General features: G+C 35.9%; 1 protein-coding gene across 4 annotated transcripts in view; it reads left to right on the forward strand.

The window, feature by feature from the left end:
* cacnb4a (calcium channel, voltage-dependent, beta 4a subunit) overlaps positions 1-14,759 on the forward strand; it is a 28,018-nt gene extending 13,259 nt beyond the window's left edge. For 3 of the 4 annotated variants that reach the window (XM_083535859.1, XM_083535860.1, XM_083535861.1), the window contains 12 exons: positions 5,898-6,014; positions 6,153-6,275; positions 6,381-6,508; positions 8,472-8,548; positions 8,699-8,718; positions 8,896-8,976; positions 11,284-11,342; positions 11,469-11,578; positions 11,782-11,933; positions 12,334-12,429; positions 12,512-12,697; positions 14,356-14,759. In XM_083535859.1, the coding sequence (XP_083391985.1) occupies positions 5,898-6,014; positions 6,153-6,275; positions 6,381-6,508; positions 8,472-8,548; positions 8,699-8,718; positions 8,896-8,976; positions 11,284-11,342; positions 11,469-11,578; positions 11,782-11,933; positions 12,334-12,429; positions 12,512-12,697; positions 14,356-14,586 (1,380 nt within the window). In that variant the 3' untranslated portion in view covers positions 14,587-14,759. Of the gene's footprint in view, positions 1-5,897; positions 6,015-6,152; positions 6,276-6,380; positions 6,509-8,471; positions 8,558-8,698; positions 8,719-8,895; positions 8,977-11,283; positions 11,343-11,468; positions 11,579-11,781; positions 11,934-12,333; positions 12,430-12,511; positions 12,698-14,355 lie in introns of all 4 variants that reach the window. The other variant, XM_083535862.1, reaches the window with a different exon arrangement.
* Positions 14,760-17,212: the final 2,453 nt, after the last annotated feature.

Consider the following 17,212-nt stretch of genomic DNA (forward strand, 5'->3'; position numbering starts at 1 on the left):
GTGCATATATGTGTGTGTGTGTGTGTGTGTGTGTGTGTGTGTGTGTGTGTGCTTGCTACACAATATTTTTACACAAATATTTTCTGCTAATAGTGGGTGTGATAAACATTTTAACTACCTAATATTGCATATATCTGATGATGTGACATTATTTTGGTTTTTCATTGCACACTTAGGACAATTCACAAGACTTTTCTGCACTTCCTGTCTTATGGTTTCATCACAATGAGACATGTCTATCTAAACACACAGTATAGAACAGACCTCGTTCTCATATTTGTCTCATGTCTTTCTCATTATCTCTTCACACTGAACAGCAGATCCATTATTATTTAATCATACACAAGTGCAGGCTTGTGTGTACCATTTACGCTCCTTAATCCATTTTCCATTCACAAACTAGCGCTCGACCACACCCCTGCTGCAGCACACTGCCAGTGCCCAACTCAGCACGGGGAGCCGTCCGGCCTGTATATGACTCTCTCCCTCCCTGCAGAGAGAGGAAATCCACCTAGAATTTAAAAGGCTGAAGTGCCAGATACCATTGGCTTTAGCATCCTTCTTGTGGTGGATCCACTGGAGAGCAGTTTGATATGAACGAATTGAGGCTGAACAACAAATGAAATGAGGGTGTGGGCTCTCTCAATTGTGCTGTAACTTGGTGTCCTACACTTAGAGCTCATGCCTGATGTACAGAACACAGAGCTTCTCCCTCTTCTCCACTTGGGACAACACAAACTTCGACCTGCTGCCCAGCACATCAGTCTGCAAAAGAAGTGTGAGTAAGATTACCTTAATTAAAACCTGTTGGCATGCCTCGGTACACTTATTATGGGATCAGTTAGTGGACTTATGGGATCTGATTTTCTTATTCACATATTTACAATAATAGCCAGCCAGCCCCTGGAAGTTGTCACTTTTGTGGTCTTGAAGCTCCGGCACGCTGTGGCCTTATAGATTTGGGGACACATCTACCAATGGTTGAACCCCAAAAACTGTGCTTCTACTTGTCAAAGTCTCCATCTCTATCTCAGAAATCTCAGGGCACTTCCATATGTTGGATGTGTTAGCATATTCAACGCTGGGGCTTAGGATTCTTTCAATCAGCGGTAGCTGCTTCTATCCTGAAGTGTTGTACAAAAGTGAGACATGCCTAACCAATAGGTCAATGCATTAGATACTCATCAAATTAAGACATTGCCTGGACTTTCCCAAAATCCATTTGGAACTAAACTGACCTTAATGGGTTAAGCATGTTTAGGTGAGCTGCATTGCCCTGCCTCTGTTTCTTCATCTTACCTTATAGTCAATGTCACAGACTGTGTGAGTCCCAAAGAGCCCTTGCCACTTGTGAGTAACTTGAAGAAGGATGTGGACCCCCCTTACCCAATAATGTTTCTAGGTGGAGTCTTTCTGAAAGTTCATTTTGAAAGGTGTTGAGTCTAAAGATCAGTTGTTGATCTTGAACAGATTGTTGAACAGATGATGTGTAAAAAGTTTAAGGGTAGTGTAATATGGCACAGCAACTAGAATTGGTGTTGTTATGATATTTAATTCTGTATGCATTTATTTAATAAGAACTGTAGCTGGTAAAAAAAAAAGGTTAGTAACTGTGTATCAGTAATTGTATGGGTATCCATGCTAAATTAAAATATAATCTGTTGTGCACGTTGAAATATGTAATGGTTTTGGGTTAGGGAGGTTGTCTATACTTCATTTATCTTACAGAAATGAAGTAGCAGCAGAAAATTATTATAGGTTTATATAATATTATATTCAGCTTTTATGAGTAGAAATAAATGCACGCAAAACAAGCACGTTCTCTAGAGTGATCATGATTTTCAGGATTATTAGTTGTCCCAAATTCAGTATAACTAGATTTAATACAATTAACTTCTTCCCCATATTATATATATATTACTTACTGTATAACAAATGTTAAATAGAATATTTTTTAAACATGTTACAATGTTCCAATAAAATGTAAGCACTTTTTTATGTGGTGCCAAACAGGTTGTAGTTTATAAACGGGTTGCCCCGTCTTTCAAAGCTAAAGAGACATTAATATTTAGTTATTAACATTTTATTTTTTTATATTTTAGTCGGTTTTATTGGTATAACCATTTTACAATATACATTGTCACAAAGCAGATATACAGAACCCTATAAATTATACCTTTATTAACTATAAATATTGTAAATTTAATATATGTATCCTTGATGAGTAAGCCACAGGTGACAGGAAACCAGGTTTAAAATGGAATTTATCCTCTTCTAGGTGGCACTTTAAGGTGCAATAATAAATAATTTACCTTCTATAAAAGTATATCAAATTGAAAAGTGTAGTTGTGTAAACCGAAAACTATGAGCTTATGAGCAATTTACCGGTTATTTCCTAATTAATTATTGTTGTTGTTATATTGTATAGTCTATCGTATGTTTGTTGTTTACAAATGTTTAATAGTGGAGGATTTAGTGTTTGTTGCGATTGCTAAAAGCTATCAAAGGAAGAGAATCCACTGTCATCTTTACGATTTGTATGTGGTACCATGACATTACAGTGTATGGTACCACATACAACCTGTAAAGATGACAGTGGATTCTCTTCCTTTGATGTGGCCATATGGAACTGCGCATGAAAAAAACTGATGAGAAATCCAAACAGAAGAAGGAGATCTTTAATTACTTCTTATTGATAAAATAATTAAGTATTTAATTAATGTAAGGTAAAATTTTAGATGCCCACATCAGATTAATTATCTTCTGTTAACAATTAAAGTGTATTATTGTTAAGCACAACAGCGCTACCAATTGCCATAAAAAACTGTAGATTCATGCATGACACTGCATGAGTAATGTGCAGGTGATTATGCAGAGCGTAATCGTTTCCATGTGCATTTTCTGTGATATTTTTCAGCCTGCTTTGCTTATACATCCATAACACATCATCAGAAGTGACTGAGTAGTTCATTTTTTAACTCCAAAATTCCCTTTGAAAAGAATCTAAAAGTAAATCTTCTAAGCAAATCAATTGTACAGTCAAAGTTTAAATGACACAAAACAAAGCTAATTATTTAGCTTAGGTGGAAATCTAAAATATGTATTACAGAGGGTTCTCCAAGGCCTGCTCCCTGTGCAGTAATGACTTATGGATGTATTATGGACTTCAATTCACAAATGCAGATGCCTGTCTAGGTGTGTGTGTGTGTGTGTGTGTGTGTGTGTGTGTGTGTGTGTGCCTAATACACCCTGCATTACCCTGCATTTTTCTTATGTCATCAGTCATATAACCCAAACACATTATTTATCTATCTGTAGATTGTCACTTGCCATCGGTGTGTTATTAATAATAATAATTATAATAATTATAATGATAATAATAATAATAATAATAATAATAATAATAATAATAATAATAATAGTAATAATAATAGTAGTAATAGTGTTTAAGTGCTTCACTTCTGAAAATGATAATGCAGTGAAACATTAAAACATATATCCATACTGTGCACATAAAATACAAAAGCCACTATTATGTAGTAACCTACTGTACTGTCTACTGCAGTGCAATTTAATAGGCTGATTCGTTTTCTAAAAGGATGTTCATATCTACAGTATATGATAAATAAAAGGGACATCATTGAGACTCTTATCCAAAAAAAGTTTACATTTTAGTGCTGGAATAAATCTAAGAATTGTATGATCATGTTTGTTTGTTTTTCTTAGCTGAAAAATAAATGGTTCTCAAATGCAATCTTACATGTGGTGTTTATTACGTTGTTAATTCTGTATTATGTTGTAAGGAAAGGATTCAATCTCTGCTTTAATTGGGATTTAATCAGCCAATCTTATTGCACATCCTGATTGGATATATAATTATTTTGTTGATGTCAGGGTGTTAAAGTAAAAATTTTGTACAGAGATATGTTGTCACTGTCAGGAAGATTTCTTATTAACCCATATCTTTTTGTAATATTATCAGCCCATTTTGAACAATTTGTGCCGTATGTGAAGTAGATGGTGCCCCAGGCTGGGGAAACAAGCTGGCAGTCGTTTGTACAGAGACTGTGCTGTCATCTGTTGGGTAAATATTGAGCCATGCTCTACTCTCCATTACTTTCCATCCATCCTGCAGTAGCGCTGAGTTGGCACCACAGTGGAAGAAACCCAGCTGCCCGCTGAGTGTAACGTTCCAAAGTGGAGAGTGCTCGGCTGACAGCACATTCTGTGAACACTAAGCTGATAGGCTGGCTGTGCTGTTGCAAGTCTGCGCCCATAATAATTAACTCCACTGACAGCCTGCACCAATGAGACCTTCGTAAAAAACAGACTGCAACTTATGTGTCAACACTGGCCGGATTTTTCTTTGTTAATTATGTGGATTTAATGTGGGGACAGCGTGACATTTGTAATAAACCTCTGTTTCTGTTTTTGTAATTGAGGAAATCTATTTCTTATATGCTTCAAGTGAAGATCACAGTAAATAAGTAATAAGCTGCTGGATTTCGTTCTTTGCTATGGCATGACCTTAGTATGATTCGGCTAAAAATCCTTTTCTTTCTTAACCCAGATTGAACCTGTTAATACTAAGGTCAGGATGTGGCCAAGTTGGTCCATCAATGACCTATAAAGACTTATGAATATGACATATAATAGAAATGTGGCATGTTTCTGGTATTCTTAATAACCTCTAGAGATGCAATAGGTTCTTAGCAGCTTCAACACAGCGTGATTTAGAAAATGCTTTGTATCTATAGCACATGTTTAAGACAGCCTAGACAATCTCAGATACATCCCAGTACTGAATGGCAAAATCCACACCTTGGTCCTCAGAATGATGAAAAAAAAAGAACAATCTTATCAAATACACATATGATTCTATATCACATATGATCATATACGCATAGACTCTATGTACACCAGCCATTTAACAGACACTAAAGGAGTGTAAAAGCAACTAGCTCATAGTACAGATTTTACTCCCAAGTCATCATTAGCTATGGGGATCATATATATATATATGATCCCCATAGCTAATGATGGCTTTGGCAAACATTTATAATGGTAAAAATACCATTCCCTTGTGCCATAGACCAAAACCAAAGCGCCCAAAAAATTTTTTATAGTGAATCTTTAATTGTTCACCTTGAACATTGCAATTTCTGTCTATTAAATTCTCCTTTCATAAAAGTTGCCATTTTTCATTCTGAGTAATGATGTCTGTTCTCAGATATTTTTTTATCAATAATAAAATTGGAAGCATCATTAGTTGCATTTATTCATGCTGTAAAAAGAGTCCTGGGAGGAGAAAATGAGTGTTTTTTTACATACCAGACTGAGAGGCTCGATCAGCCTTCAAGGAGTGTGTTGGCTTTGATTAGAGGATCAAAGCCTAGAGCTGTTGCTCTCTTCAGTGCCTGTCTCTCAACAAGTAAAGAAACATATATTTAGCAAGGCTGAAGATCTCATATACAGTACAGACAAACCAGCTCATCATGTCTTTTCAATTATACATGGAACATATTCAAATGCACATAAATGTCCTTTTACTACAGAGGCTGAAAATGGTAAAGCGTGATTCATCAGAGAACACTCAGTCAAGATGTGCTATTCTGAAAAAGCAATTTAGTGCATTAACAACTAATTGTACTGTATGTGTTCCTTTTTAACCTTTTCTTTTTGTGAATTTTCAACAGATGTCTTTTTAGCTAAGTAATGAACCTCAATGATTGTCATTATCAAAACAATCAAAAAGCATTCACACACAATTTACAGCTTTATTATTTTTTTATATTTAGACTACTTTCTGAATCACTTCAGCACTTTTGCGACCCTCTGGAGCTTTAGATGGTTGTGTATTGTGAGGTGAATGTTATCGTGAGTCTTCATGTTTGCAGGGTTCAGCTGATTCCTACACAAGCAGGCCATCCGACTCAGATGTGTCTTTGGAGGAAGAGCAGGGTGGCCGTCAGGAGAGAGAGCAGCAGGCCATGGTGCAGCTGGAGAGGGCTAAGGTCACACATCCATATACTCAATTGGGATTTTGAATCAATATGTACCATATGTAATTGTGTCTGAAACGGTTTGAATTCATATTTTAATTCATAAATTTAAATGAAAATCATTCTCGAGGGAGGTTTTCTGTGTTGTAGGCCAAAGCAGTTGCCTTTGCCGTTAAGACGAATGTCAGTTACTGTGGTGCTCTGGATGAAGATGTACCTGTCGCTGGAACTGCCATTTCCTTTGACACTAAAGATTTTCTCCACATTAAGGAGGTAAAGCTAAGAAAATAGACACAATAAAATACTAATGATTTTAAAAAGCTAATGATTTTTAATGATTGTAACCTTTCACCCCAATTCTCTGCATGTGCTCCACAGAAGTACAACAATGATTGGTGGATTGGGCGACTGGTAAAGGAGGGGTGTGACATTGGTTTTATCCCCAGCCCTTTAAAACTGGAGAACATCCGTCTTCAGCAGGAGCAGAAGAGGGGCCGCTTTCATGGGTAAGACTAAGTGACACTGCTGCAAAAAGTTTGTGTTTATATCTGTCTACATTTATTCATTATAGAATACTTATCTCTAAAAATGTTTAAAAATATTCATACAGAGCACTGTGCATGTTGACACTTGCTAACTGGTGGAGGCTACAAAGCCAGTAGTAGTTCTCGGACAGCTATTTAAGCAACCTTATTGTCACTAGTGCAGAAACTGCTGAGCCACCCCCGTTGATGGTGTCAGAATGTTCAGGGAAGTGTATTGACTAAGAGAAAAATCAGTTTTAAGCTTTTTTCTAGGCATAATTTAGGTATTATAGGACTGTGGTGAGACCTGCGATGTTGTAGAGACAGTGGCATTGAGTAAAAGACAGGAGGTGGAACTGGAGGTAGTAGAGCTGAAGATGTTGAGGTTTTTGTTGGGAGTGACGAGGATGGACAGGATTAGAAATGAGTTTATTAGAGGGAAAGTGCATGTAGGACGTTTTGGAGACAAGGTGAGGGAGGTGAGATAGAGTTGGAGACAGATGATCCGCTGTGGCAACCCCTAATGGGAGAAGCCGAAAGAAAAAGAAGAAGAAGAAGAAGAAGAAGAAATGTATTCATTTACCAGCTTCAACACATTACGAGGAGTTGGTTTTAGTTCTGTTATGTGGATATTTTTCTATTGCATGGGGAAGAATTTAGCTTTGATCCTTTAACAGGTTTTTTTTTAATATGTAAATGATCATAATTTCCTGTGACTATGTAATATTTTTTCTTGATTGTTTTCATTGTTTTAATATTTTGGCTTGAACCTTGACGAGGGGACTGCAAAAAAGAACAGAGTAAGAATGCCTACATTTTAGTTAAGCTTTGAAAGTGTTGAGGTACAAAGTAACATCAGGCGCATCAGGAATCTTTTTTATATAAACGGATGATTCGCTGTGGCGTCCCCTAATGGGAGCAGCCGATAGAAGAAGAAAAAGAAGAAACAAAAAACAAATGTGAAAATGGGCTGATTGTTATGACGCATGAAATGCATAATTGGATCCTGGCTTACACAGTTTCCTGTCAACATCAGTGATATGCTGTGTACTCTGTTGAGTCATGCATTAGTCACACTTCACCTCTTCAACTAAAGAATATGTTCATCTTGATTTAACTCAATAATGTAGAGGATATCACACTGGGTTAACTGCGGCCTTTTTTAAACCCCCTCTTACGCAACGAAAATTCATTCATTTGAGCAATTTGGTTGTTTTTGATTTCAAGCAGCCATGTCCAGAATTTCATTTTAGTTTCTTTGTAATGATTACTGTCAGGAAACTGAGAAGGACCATAATAAATGTTCTTATTAAAAACACAAAATGTCTTCAATTTATTATTATTATTATTATTATTATTATTATTTTTAATTTTTAATTTTTTTTTACATTATTGTTTATAAGGCTTGTTTTTTCTATTGATTAACTAGCCCAATGTGAAGCTACCACATGGAGTACCTGCTACCACCTGGAAGTTACTTATTTGCCAATAATAGCACGTCCTGAACTTTTTGTTTCTTTCTTGTGCTACAGGAGTTTGCCAACAATCTATTATATTTTTTTAATGAAGAATGTCATGTGTGTTTTATAGAATAGCCTTTATTTGTCACATATACATTACATTACAGCACAGTAAAAGCTTGCTCGGAAGCTGGGGTCAAAGTGCAGGGTCAGCTATGATATGGTGCACCTGGAGCACAGAGGGTCTAGCTCAATGGTGGCAGCTTGCGGGCTTAAACCCCCGATCTGTAACTCAGCACCTTAACCACTGAGCTGCCACTTCCCTTGCCAGTGCCAGTAATCAGTGTATTGCTACACATAATGATAAGGAACATCTAAAGAAGCAAGTTCCAATTATCACTTGTTATAGCAGCTATAAACAGGACTTGAACCATTCAGCTGTTGGATTAACATTTTTCATCACAAGCTCTGTTCTAAACCTTCAGAAAGTCCAGTGGCAATTCTTCTTCCAGCCTTGGAGAGATGGTGTCAGGGACCTTCAAAACCAATCCTCCATCTGCAGGTAAACACAGTGCACACTCTATTCGGAATAAAAAAATCCTAACAGTAGACAGAGCACTAACTAACAGCTGTTGTTCACCTATTTCATTGTTACAGAATAAATATCTTTACAATTCTTCTTTCTGATGCTATTAATGTCTCCTTTCAACAGCTAAACAAAAACAGAAAGTGGTAAGTAATGCTTTCCTTAAAGAAGACATTTATATCAGGAGAATTAAAGTGGAGTTTTTTCAAGGTCTGTCCTTGGTCATTCAAGCATGTTATATTCATGTTGTATTTATCAAATGCAGTAGGTTACACATTTTTTGTATTTATTGAATAATTGCAAGACTTTGTGTTATGTTGTAGGCTGAGCATATTCCTCCATATGATGTTGTCCCCTCCATGAGGCCAGTGGTATTGGTGGGTCCTTCTTTAAAGGGATATGAGGTAGGCATCATTACTTGTGAGTTGCTTTTTCATGTGTATATTTAGATGTGCAGAAGAGATCCCAGAAGGAGCAGAGTCTCTCTCTTTGCACGCAGAGGGAGAGATAACCTGGGTCCTTACTGAATACCCATCATCTTCTCCACATTGGGTTGCCAAGGCAACAACCTTCTGGGTACAGAATGCCATAGTCTCAAAAGTGGAGCATGTTTTGAAATTATAAGCAGAGAAAATCAGTCCCCAATATCACTGTCACAATAATGCATTTGATTTAGTAAGCCACTCATATCTCAAGAAAATGTGTTGAAAACGGATGAAATAATTTCATGAACCTAGTAAGTGAAATTATTGGGTTTTGAAGTAGCTGTATGTATGTATGTATGTATGTATGTATGTATGTATGTATGTATGTATGTATGTATGTATGTATGTATGTATGTAGATGTATCCTTGGTTGGTTAAAGCATGCTGATGCACACATACAGATTGAATATTGGACACATTAATATGTCAGGTATGTTCTAGCAGTATTCTTTGCTGCTGTAACAGAAAATAAATCTTATCTTATCTTATCTTATCTTATCTTATCTTATCTTATCTTATCCTATCTTATCCTATCTTATCTTATATTATTAAAAGAAGATACTGCAGATACAGTATCTCACAAAAGTGAGTACACCCCTTACATTTCAGAAACCATTTTCAGTATATCTTCTGAAGGAACAATATTATAACAATATAATATAGAAAAGAAACTTGGATATATTTTAAAGTAGTCAATTTGCAGATTGTATAGCAGTACATATTTACTGTCCTCTGAAAATAACTCAACATACAGCCATTATTGTCAAAATAGCTGCCAACAAAAGTGAGTACACTTAGTGACAACAGCTGTATGTCGTGTAACCGTGCAAAGTCACACGTCCTATTCATCATGTTCATGCGTTTGTCTGCTTGACAGGACCATACAAATTTGTGTATCTTGTATTACAGCAGTTAAAATTTGGTACTTTAAGTACAATTCTCTTATACTGACCACTGGATGTTCATCATCGCACCTCCAAACACCGTCAAGATGACAACTGCCTTGCTGAGGAAGCTGAATGTGAAGGCGATGGAGAGGCCAAGTATGTCTTCAGACTTTATTGAGCACCTGTGGGGCAGCCTCAAGCAGAAGGGTTGCAGAAGCATCATGTGTTTTCATGATGTTATTTAGAGAAGTGGAAGAGGATGCCAGCAACCTGTGCAGCTTTGATGAACTCCATGCCCAGGAGGATTAAGGCAGTGCTTGATAACAATAGTGCTCACACAAATTTTTTTGACAGTTTTAACATGTTCACTTAGGGTGTACTCACTTTTGTTGGCAAGTTATTTAGATAATAATGGCTGTATGTTAAGTTATTTACAGAGGACAGAAAATCTGTTCTGCTCTGCAAGCTGCACATTGACTACTGTAAAATATATCCAAGTTTCATTTCTATAGTATTGTCCCTTGAGAAGATATAATAAATTGTTGCTAAAATGTGAGAGGTTTACTCACTTTTGTGAGATACTGTATGTTAAATATGAGTGTAAGATAAGTAGATAAATTACTCATACTTTCTTAACTGTGTAATTCATTTATCTATTGGAATCTAATTCATATATGTCATAAAAATAACTGTGAATGGCCAACATATATACAGTACACTACAAAGAATCCTGTTTAATAAGGCTAACTGATTCCATGACAAAATAGGCTGCATACGTATTGCTTTATAACTAATTATTGCTGCTGGCCAGATACTATCGGAAGACCATTCTCAGAGATGACACTGACTAATTATTAATTAGCTTTGAGACAGGACCTGTTAATATAGACTGCCATTTCTCCATAAAACCTATTTCATGAGAATGGAACATGATTTACAATTGTATTTTTGCCCCCAAAAAATACATTAATACAAGATATTATTTAGAATATTGCATAAAGCAGACTCCAAAAGGTAAAGATAGCTTTTACAGATGTATGATCTCTAATGACTGTTTTAGTTTTTAGGGAATGGTGTAGGCAGTAGTCAGAGGCAAGGTTAAGGGAAAAAATATGATTATTTGCATATTGAAGACGATATTCTTTAAAAGTGCAAATCATTTGGAATAAATGATTGGGATCACATTCAATCTGTTTTTTTTTTTTTCTTTATCTAAATTTGTCATACTGTTATGACTATGATTTCTTAATGTCTACTGGCTTTCTTTTTTATTGTTTTTCTCTCCTTCCCTGTGTCTCACCTCATTCGATTCTGACTTTCCCATGGGCTTTGTCCTCAGGTGACAGATATGATGCAGAAAGCCCTTTTTGACTTTCTGAAGCACAGGTTTGATGGCAGGTGAGGGGGCTTTTACTTTCCAGTGGAGACTATTTTTGTCCAGGCCATGTTTAATGTCTGTGTTGTGGACGAGGCACATTTTCCAGTCATCCTTTTCATGATATGGCTTTGTTTCATCAAATACAGGATATCTATTACAAGAGTGACAGCAGACATTTCATTAGCAAAGAGATCTGTGCTCAACAACCCAAGCAAGAGAGCTATTATTGAAAGATCCAACACCAGGTCAAATATAGGTATGTTTATATGTTCTTGTATTTTCTATTTTTATTTTTTTTTCATCTGTAAATGATTTTGATTAGATAAGTAGCTTTTTTATTATGTATTATTTGTATTATGTGGAGCATTTCTGTTATGAAATGCTCCACCAAGTTACAAGGAAGGTCTATCTAAAAAAAAAACTGTGTCATTATCTTTAATTACAAATAATATCTCATAGCGGAAGTCCAGAGTGAGATCGAGAGGATCTTCGAGCTGGCCAGATCTCTTCAGTTGGTTGTCCTTGATGCCGACACGATCAACCACCCAGCTCAGCTCATTAAGACCTCATTAGCTCCCATTATTGTGCATGTCAAAGTGTCTTCCCCCAAGGTAAGTATATGTGTAAGTTTCTCTTTAACAGAACTAATCTTACAAATTTTATCAAATAAAGGATCTCGGAGCCATCTTTTTCTTTTGGAATAGCACTTGATGTGTTGCTGCCCTCTTCTGGTTCATTCGATCAATTTAAGTGCGAATAAAAGGGTAACGCTAGTCTCATTTCATCTAGCTGGTGAAAGGAAGCTAGTTATAAACCATTTATTAAATTATAAGGATTAATAAACAATAATATCAGTAATATGAATTGTACAGGTGTATGTTGGTTGACATAGTTCACATGAATGAATATAAATGTTTCATGCAGCCTCCAATTATGTTCTTGCCAAATCAGTCTCGTTAGGCTTGTTAACGCAGTCTGGTTTCTCTGACTCAGATTTATCTATGCTGACAGGTCTTGCAACGATTGATCAAATCACGTGGGAAATCACAAAGCAAGCACCTAAATGTACAATTGGTGGCTGCAGACAAATTGGCTCAGTGTCCTCCGGTCAGTATAAACTCATAAACCATTATAGATCTATTATACATTTATGGATCCCTCTATAACATTTATTCTTTACTCCACCCAGGAAATGTTTGACATTATTTTGGATGAAAACCAGCTAGAGGATGCATGTGAACATTTGGCTGAGTACCTGGAAGCCTACTGGCGGGCAACGCACACGTCACTGAGCACTCCTCTCAACCCTCTGCTGGGACGCAACCTGAGCTCCACTGCTCTCACACCATACCCTACAGCCATCTCCACTCTGCAGGTCAGTATTTACAGAAAGTAAATTCCTCCTGCCTTTTAAAAAAAATTATAAACAGAGATGTTTTTCAACAGTAGCAAAAAACAGAACCAAAGTATTCTGAAAGTTCAAATAATATTTTTTATAAGGTTTTCCAAGCTCATATTCATTAAATTAAGCTCTGAAATAATAAAAAATAATAAGAATAACAAGACACGGCTTTGGCTAAAGCACTCAATTAAACAAAACCCTCTCACACTGAAGATGCATTGGTGTACAAAACATAATTATAGTAGAAGCAGAAAGTAAACACCCCAAAGGCTCTCTTTAGCTGTTAGACTGAAAAGCATAAACAAATCCAGGCCTTTTTTAAAAGTTTATTTGGGTAAAAAAAAAAAAAGGAGGAATAGCAACAATATACAGTAGAACATTTATGTTACTACTGTTAGTAATATAATATTTAATATCTAATATTTAATTACATTTACATTTACATTTGCGGCATTTAGCAGACACCCTTATCCAGAGCGATGTACAAAAGTGCTTCAAATCTCTAGTAATGAATAAATCTACACTGGTACGCCAGATTACAAACTTAATATTAATATAACCCTAGATTTCTACAAACTTGGAAAGTGCTAATTTAAGTTTTTTCAGGAAGAGGTAGGTCTTCAGTCGTCGCTTGAAGATAATCAGGGACTTCGCTGTACGGACATCTAGGGAAAGTTCATTCCACCACCTTGGTACCAGAACAGAGAAGAGCCTTGAAGTGTACTTACCTCTCATTCTGAGAGAAGGTGGTACCAGTCAAGAGTATAATTATATGTAACAACAATAATAATTATATGTATTTAGCTACAACATTAGCTTTCTGTTGTGCTGAATTGCTGCTAATGTGCCAGTTTGTATTCACATTTTAATATTAGTGACTTAAAGAACAAAAGCAACCCTATGATATACACTTCATTCATTCACTCCCTTGATATGTAAAAATTGTCAGGATTTTCTGAAATTTTCTGAAATTCTTGCAGCTGGACTTAAAATACTAAAGAATCAGTAGCACTAGTGTTACCCGCTAACCAGGAAGGGGCTGGTGCTATGGATTCAAGATTAAAAAATGTTATTTGCACAAACATAGTTATATGCAGGATACAACTTGCAGTGAAATGAAAAACCGTTCCACTTCCTAGTTAGCGGCTAATGCTAGTGCTAGGGATTCAAAATTCAACTTTATACGTCTGTGAGAAAATCCAGATTTAAACTATATTCCGTAGGTTACGTGTGTACCGAACCGAAAGCCCTGTACCGAAACATTTCAGTACTAATACGTGTAATGTTACACCCCTAATGTATATTTAAATAAATAAAAAAACTTGAACTATAATTAATACAAACAATCTGCTACAGGGGCTTAGGACTACAATTGGCATGAATAGATCTCTATTTCAGTTCATTCAGTTCACTGAATATTTCACTTCAACAAACTATGGACATTTGACATTTGGTGCCACCCAGTTAAGGATGGATCCTCTCAAGGTTTCCTTATCATACCATCTCGGGTATAAGCTAGTTATCTCTATAAAGCTGCTTTGGGACAATGTCCATTGTTAAAAGTACTGTACAAATAAAACTAATTTGAACTGAACTACAAATAGGATGCCTTTATAACTTTTCTTTAACAGAGCCAAAGAAACAGAAACAGGAATCATTCCAGTGATCATTCTCCAATCGAGAGGCGCAGTCTGATGACCTCAACTGAAAACGACAACAACAAAGAGCGTCAACAAAAGAGCCGGGAGCAATGGCCGTTGGTGGAAGAGGACTACACTGACCCATACCAGGACACGTACAAACCACACCGGAGCCGTGGCTCTCCAGGGGGATACAGCAATGACTCACACCACAGACCCTAAGTTCAGCTTTTTGCTCGCTCTACTGTCATTATTTGGTTCCTTTTCTAAAGTTCTCACTAATAATGAAAGATCGGGGCATTTATTATGTCTGTAAAGTTATTGTCAGAGGAATTTAAGGTACAGTATATTGCATTTGAAAATACATTTTAAATTTAAAAAAATTTATCAGAAAACTGCAAAAACCTTTAAAAACTGAAAAGCTTTATCACTATTACAGGTGATATAGGTATATTTAGCAAATACTGGTCACACCCTGCACTAATTCTCTTCACATGTCTGGGATATAGGGTCGGGTGTCTAGAGGAACTGCTTTAAAAATGCTATATATATATATATATATATATATATATATATATATATATATATATATATATATATATATATATATATATATATATATAAAATATACTGAGTATACTTTATTTGTAAAATATATGTTATTGTACCTTGCATAACTGCATGAACCCTTATGGCACAATATAATTAACTACATTTATGGTCACTGGTGATGACTTGCACTGAATGGAGTTAGCCAGGGTTGCATAGTCTGGACAATGGCTGCTTCAAGCAGACTTCCAAATGATCATCAGACATGGTGGAACGGTATTTGTACTTAATAATCTAGATTTGGGAAACAGCTGACTAATATAAAGTGGAGTCACTTAGCTCGCTGAAGTTTTGCAGTAGCTCGCGCGTTTGAGCGTGCATGCGTGGTGACCCGTGTGCTAGAAGAGATTTGAATGGCATGCGGTCTACCCACACTACCCTTGCGACCTACTGGTCATTTGCAATCAATGTATTAGGCACCCATGTGCTAAGGGCATCTTCTCTTCACATGCTACTGGGGCTTTATTCATAATAGAGGGTATCAGTGATGCCCAAATATATAATTCGGCTCAAAATCTGCAGGCCTTTCATAGACAACTGACAATAAAGAAAAAAAACCTTTAAAAACACAAATTCTGACAAAGAAAGGAATGTCTTATCTTCATCGAATACTACCTGTTAGGAGCAAAAAAGGCAGCACATAAATCTTTTTTTATTTTTTTATTTTATAGATCTGGAGCTATCGTGACACACATAAATGTTGTTGCTTGCTATATCACGGTGGAAGTTGAGAGAAGATCTGACATTATTTTGTTCCATTAGAAAAACCTCTAATTTTTTCAGTTATATTTACACTTTATATCCACATTATGTGCCAAAACATAATCAATTTCTGTATGTTGATATTGAAAATACTGAAATATGATCCACGGTGTGTGAATTACTGACACAGAAACATTATTTTAGTCTCATAGAGAATGCTTCAGTCTCATTTGATAGTAATAGTGCATACTGTAATGAAACTCAAAATGGGTATGTCTTTAAAGTAGAATGGAGTTAACTAAAAGATTTATATATGTAGTAAGTGAGAAATCTAAATGTAAATAGCATTCAAATAATATTTTGTAATGAGCAAAAATTTATTTGCCCTCTTAGTTCTGTCGAATCGGTGTATAGAGTAAGTTAAGAAAGCAATACATAGATTTATAATCATATATGTAAAAGGTGGACGCACCAACAGAACTCAAATATAATTAAATATTTATATTAGGGTGAATATTAAGTGTCAGTAAGTGGTGTCCTGGAGCTTCTGGAAATGTTCTTATTATCTGCAGTGGCTGTTTTGTGGCTGTAGGTTCTTATGCCATGGACAGCATTATTTACTGCAGTGCTAACGTAGTAATATGTGATTAATGAGGATGACGCAGAGCTCTTTTTAAAGCAGACATTATCTTGTAAAAGCGTCCCCTGCTTTATGGTGTGCGCTGTCTTTGAACAATATACATGCAGGTAGACTTTCAATTGTACAGTTACAGATTACACTGACAGCTCTATCCATTAGGAAAACATCCACTAAGCGGTTTCCAAACCTGAGCCAATTAAATGCAGTGCAGTTGAGTAAAGTGTCCTTACTGCTGCCAGCCCCAATTCTGCCAGGCCTTCAGCATTATCAAATCCATTAGTTTACAACCAGCAATTTGCTGAATAATGTAGAAAGCAACAGTTTACTTACTACATATGTTTTACTGAGATGGCGCTATACTTGTTTCCTTTTTTCATTTCTCACACATTTAGTTAGAGACGTTACGTTTACGCTGACAAACCCGTGGTGCTTAACACTTTGTTTTGCTAACTGATGATAAAAAGTGTCATATGATAAACATCGGTTACACTTTCTATGAAGGCCATATTTACAATGACCTATAAATACATTCTTATTATATTATTTATGACTCTATGGATTACAGTTTATAACAATAGTTATAATGCATTTTTTAAGTCACTTATAATGATATATACATTTTCATAAAGTATTAAAATGGTGTGTAGAGTATTAGAATGTTTAATGACTGCATTATTAAATATTCTGTGTGTGTGTGTGTGTGTGTGTGTGTGTGTGTGTGTGTGTGTGTGTGTGTGTGTGTGTGTGTGTGTGTGTGTGTGTGTGTAAATAGCTCATTTTAACTATGATCTTCACAGAAAGTGTTACCTTACATTTCTCCAGGGTGGACGAGAAAATTTTGTTTCATATAAATATATATATATACACTGTATACACACACACACACACACACACACA

Source organism: Silurus aristotelis (genome assembly GCF_946808225.1).
Source record: "Silurus aristotelis genome assembly, chromosome: 3".
NCBI lineage: Eukaryota > Metazoa > Chordata > Actinopteri > Siluriformes > Siluridae > Silurus > Silurus aristotelis.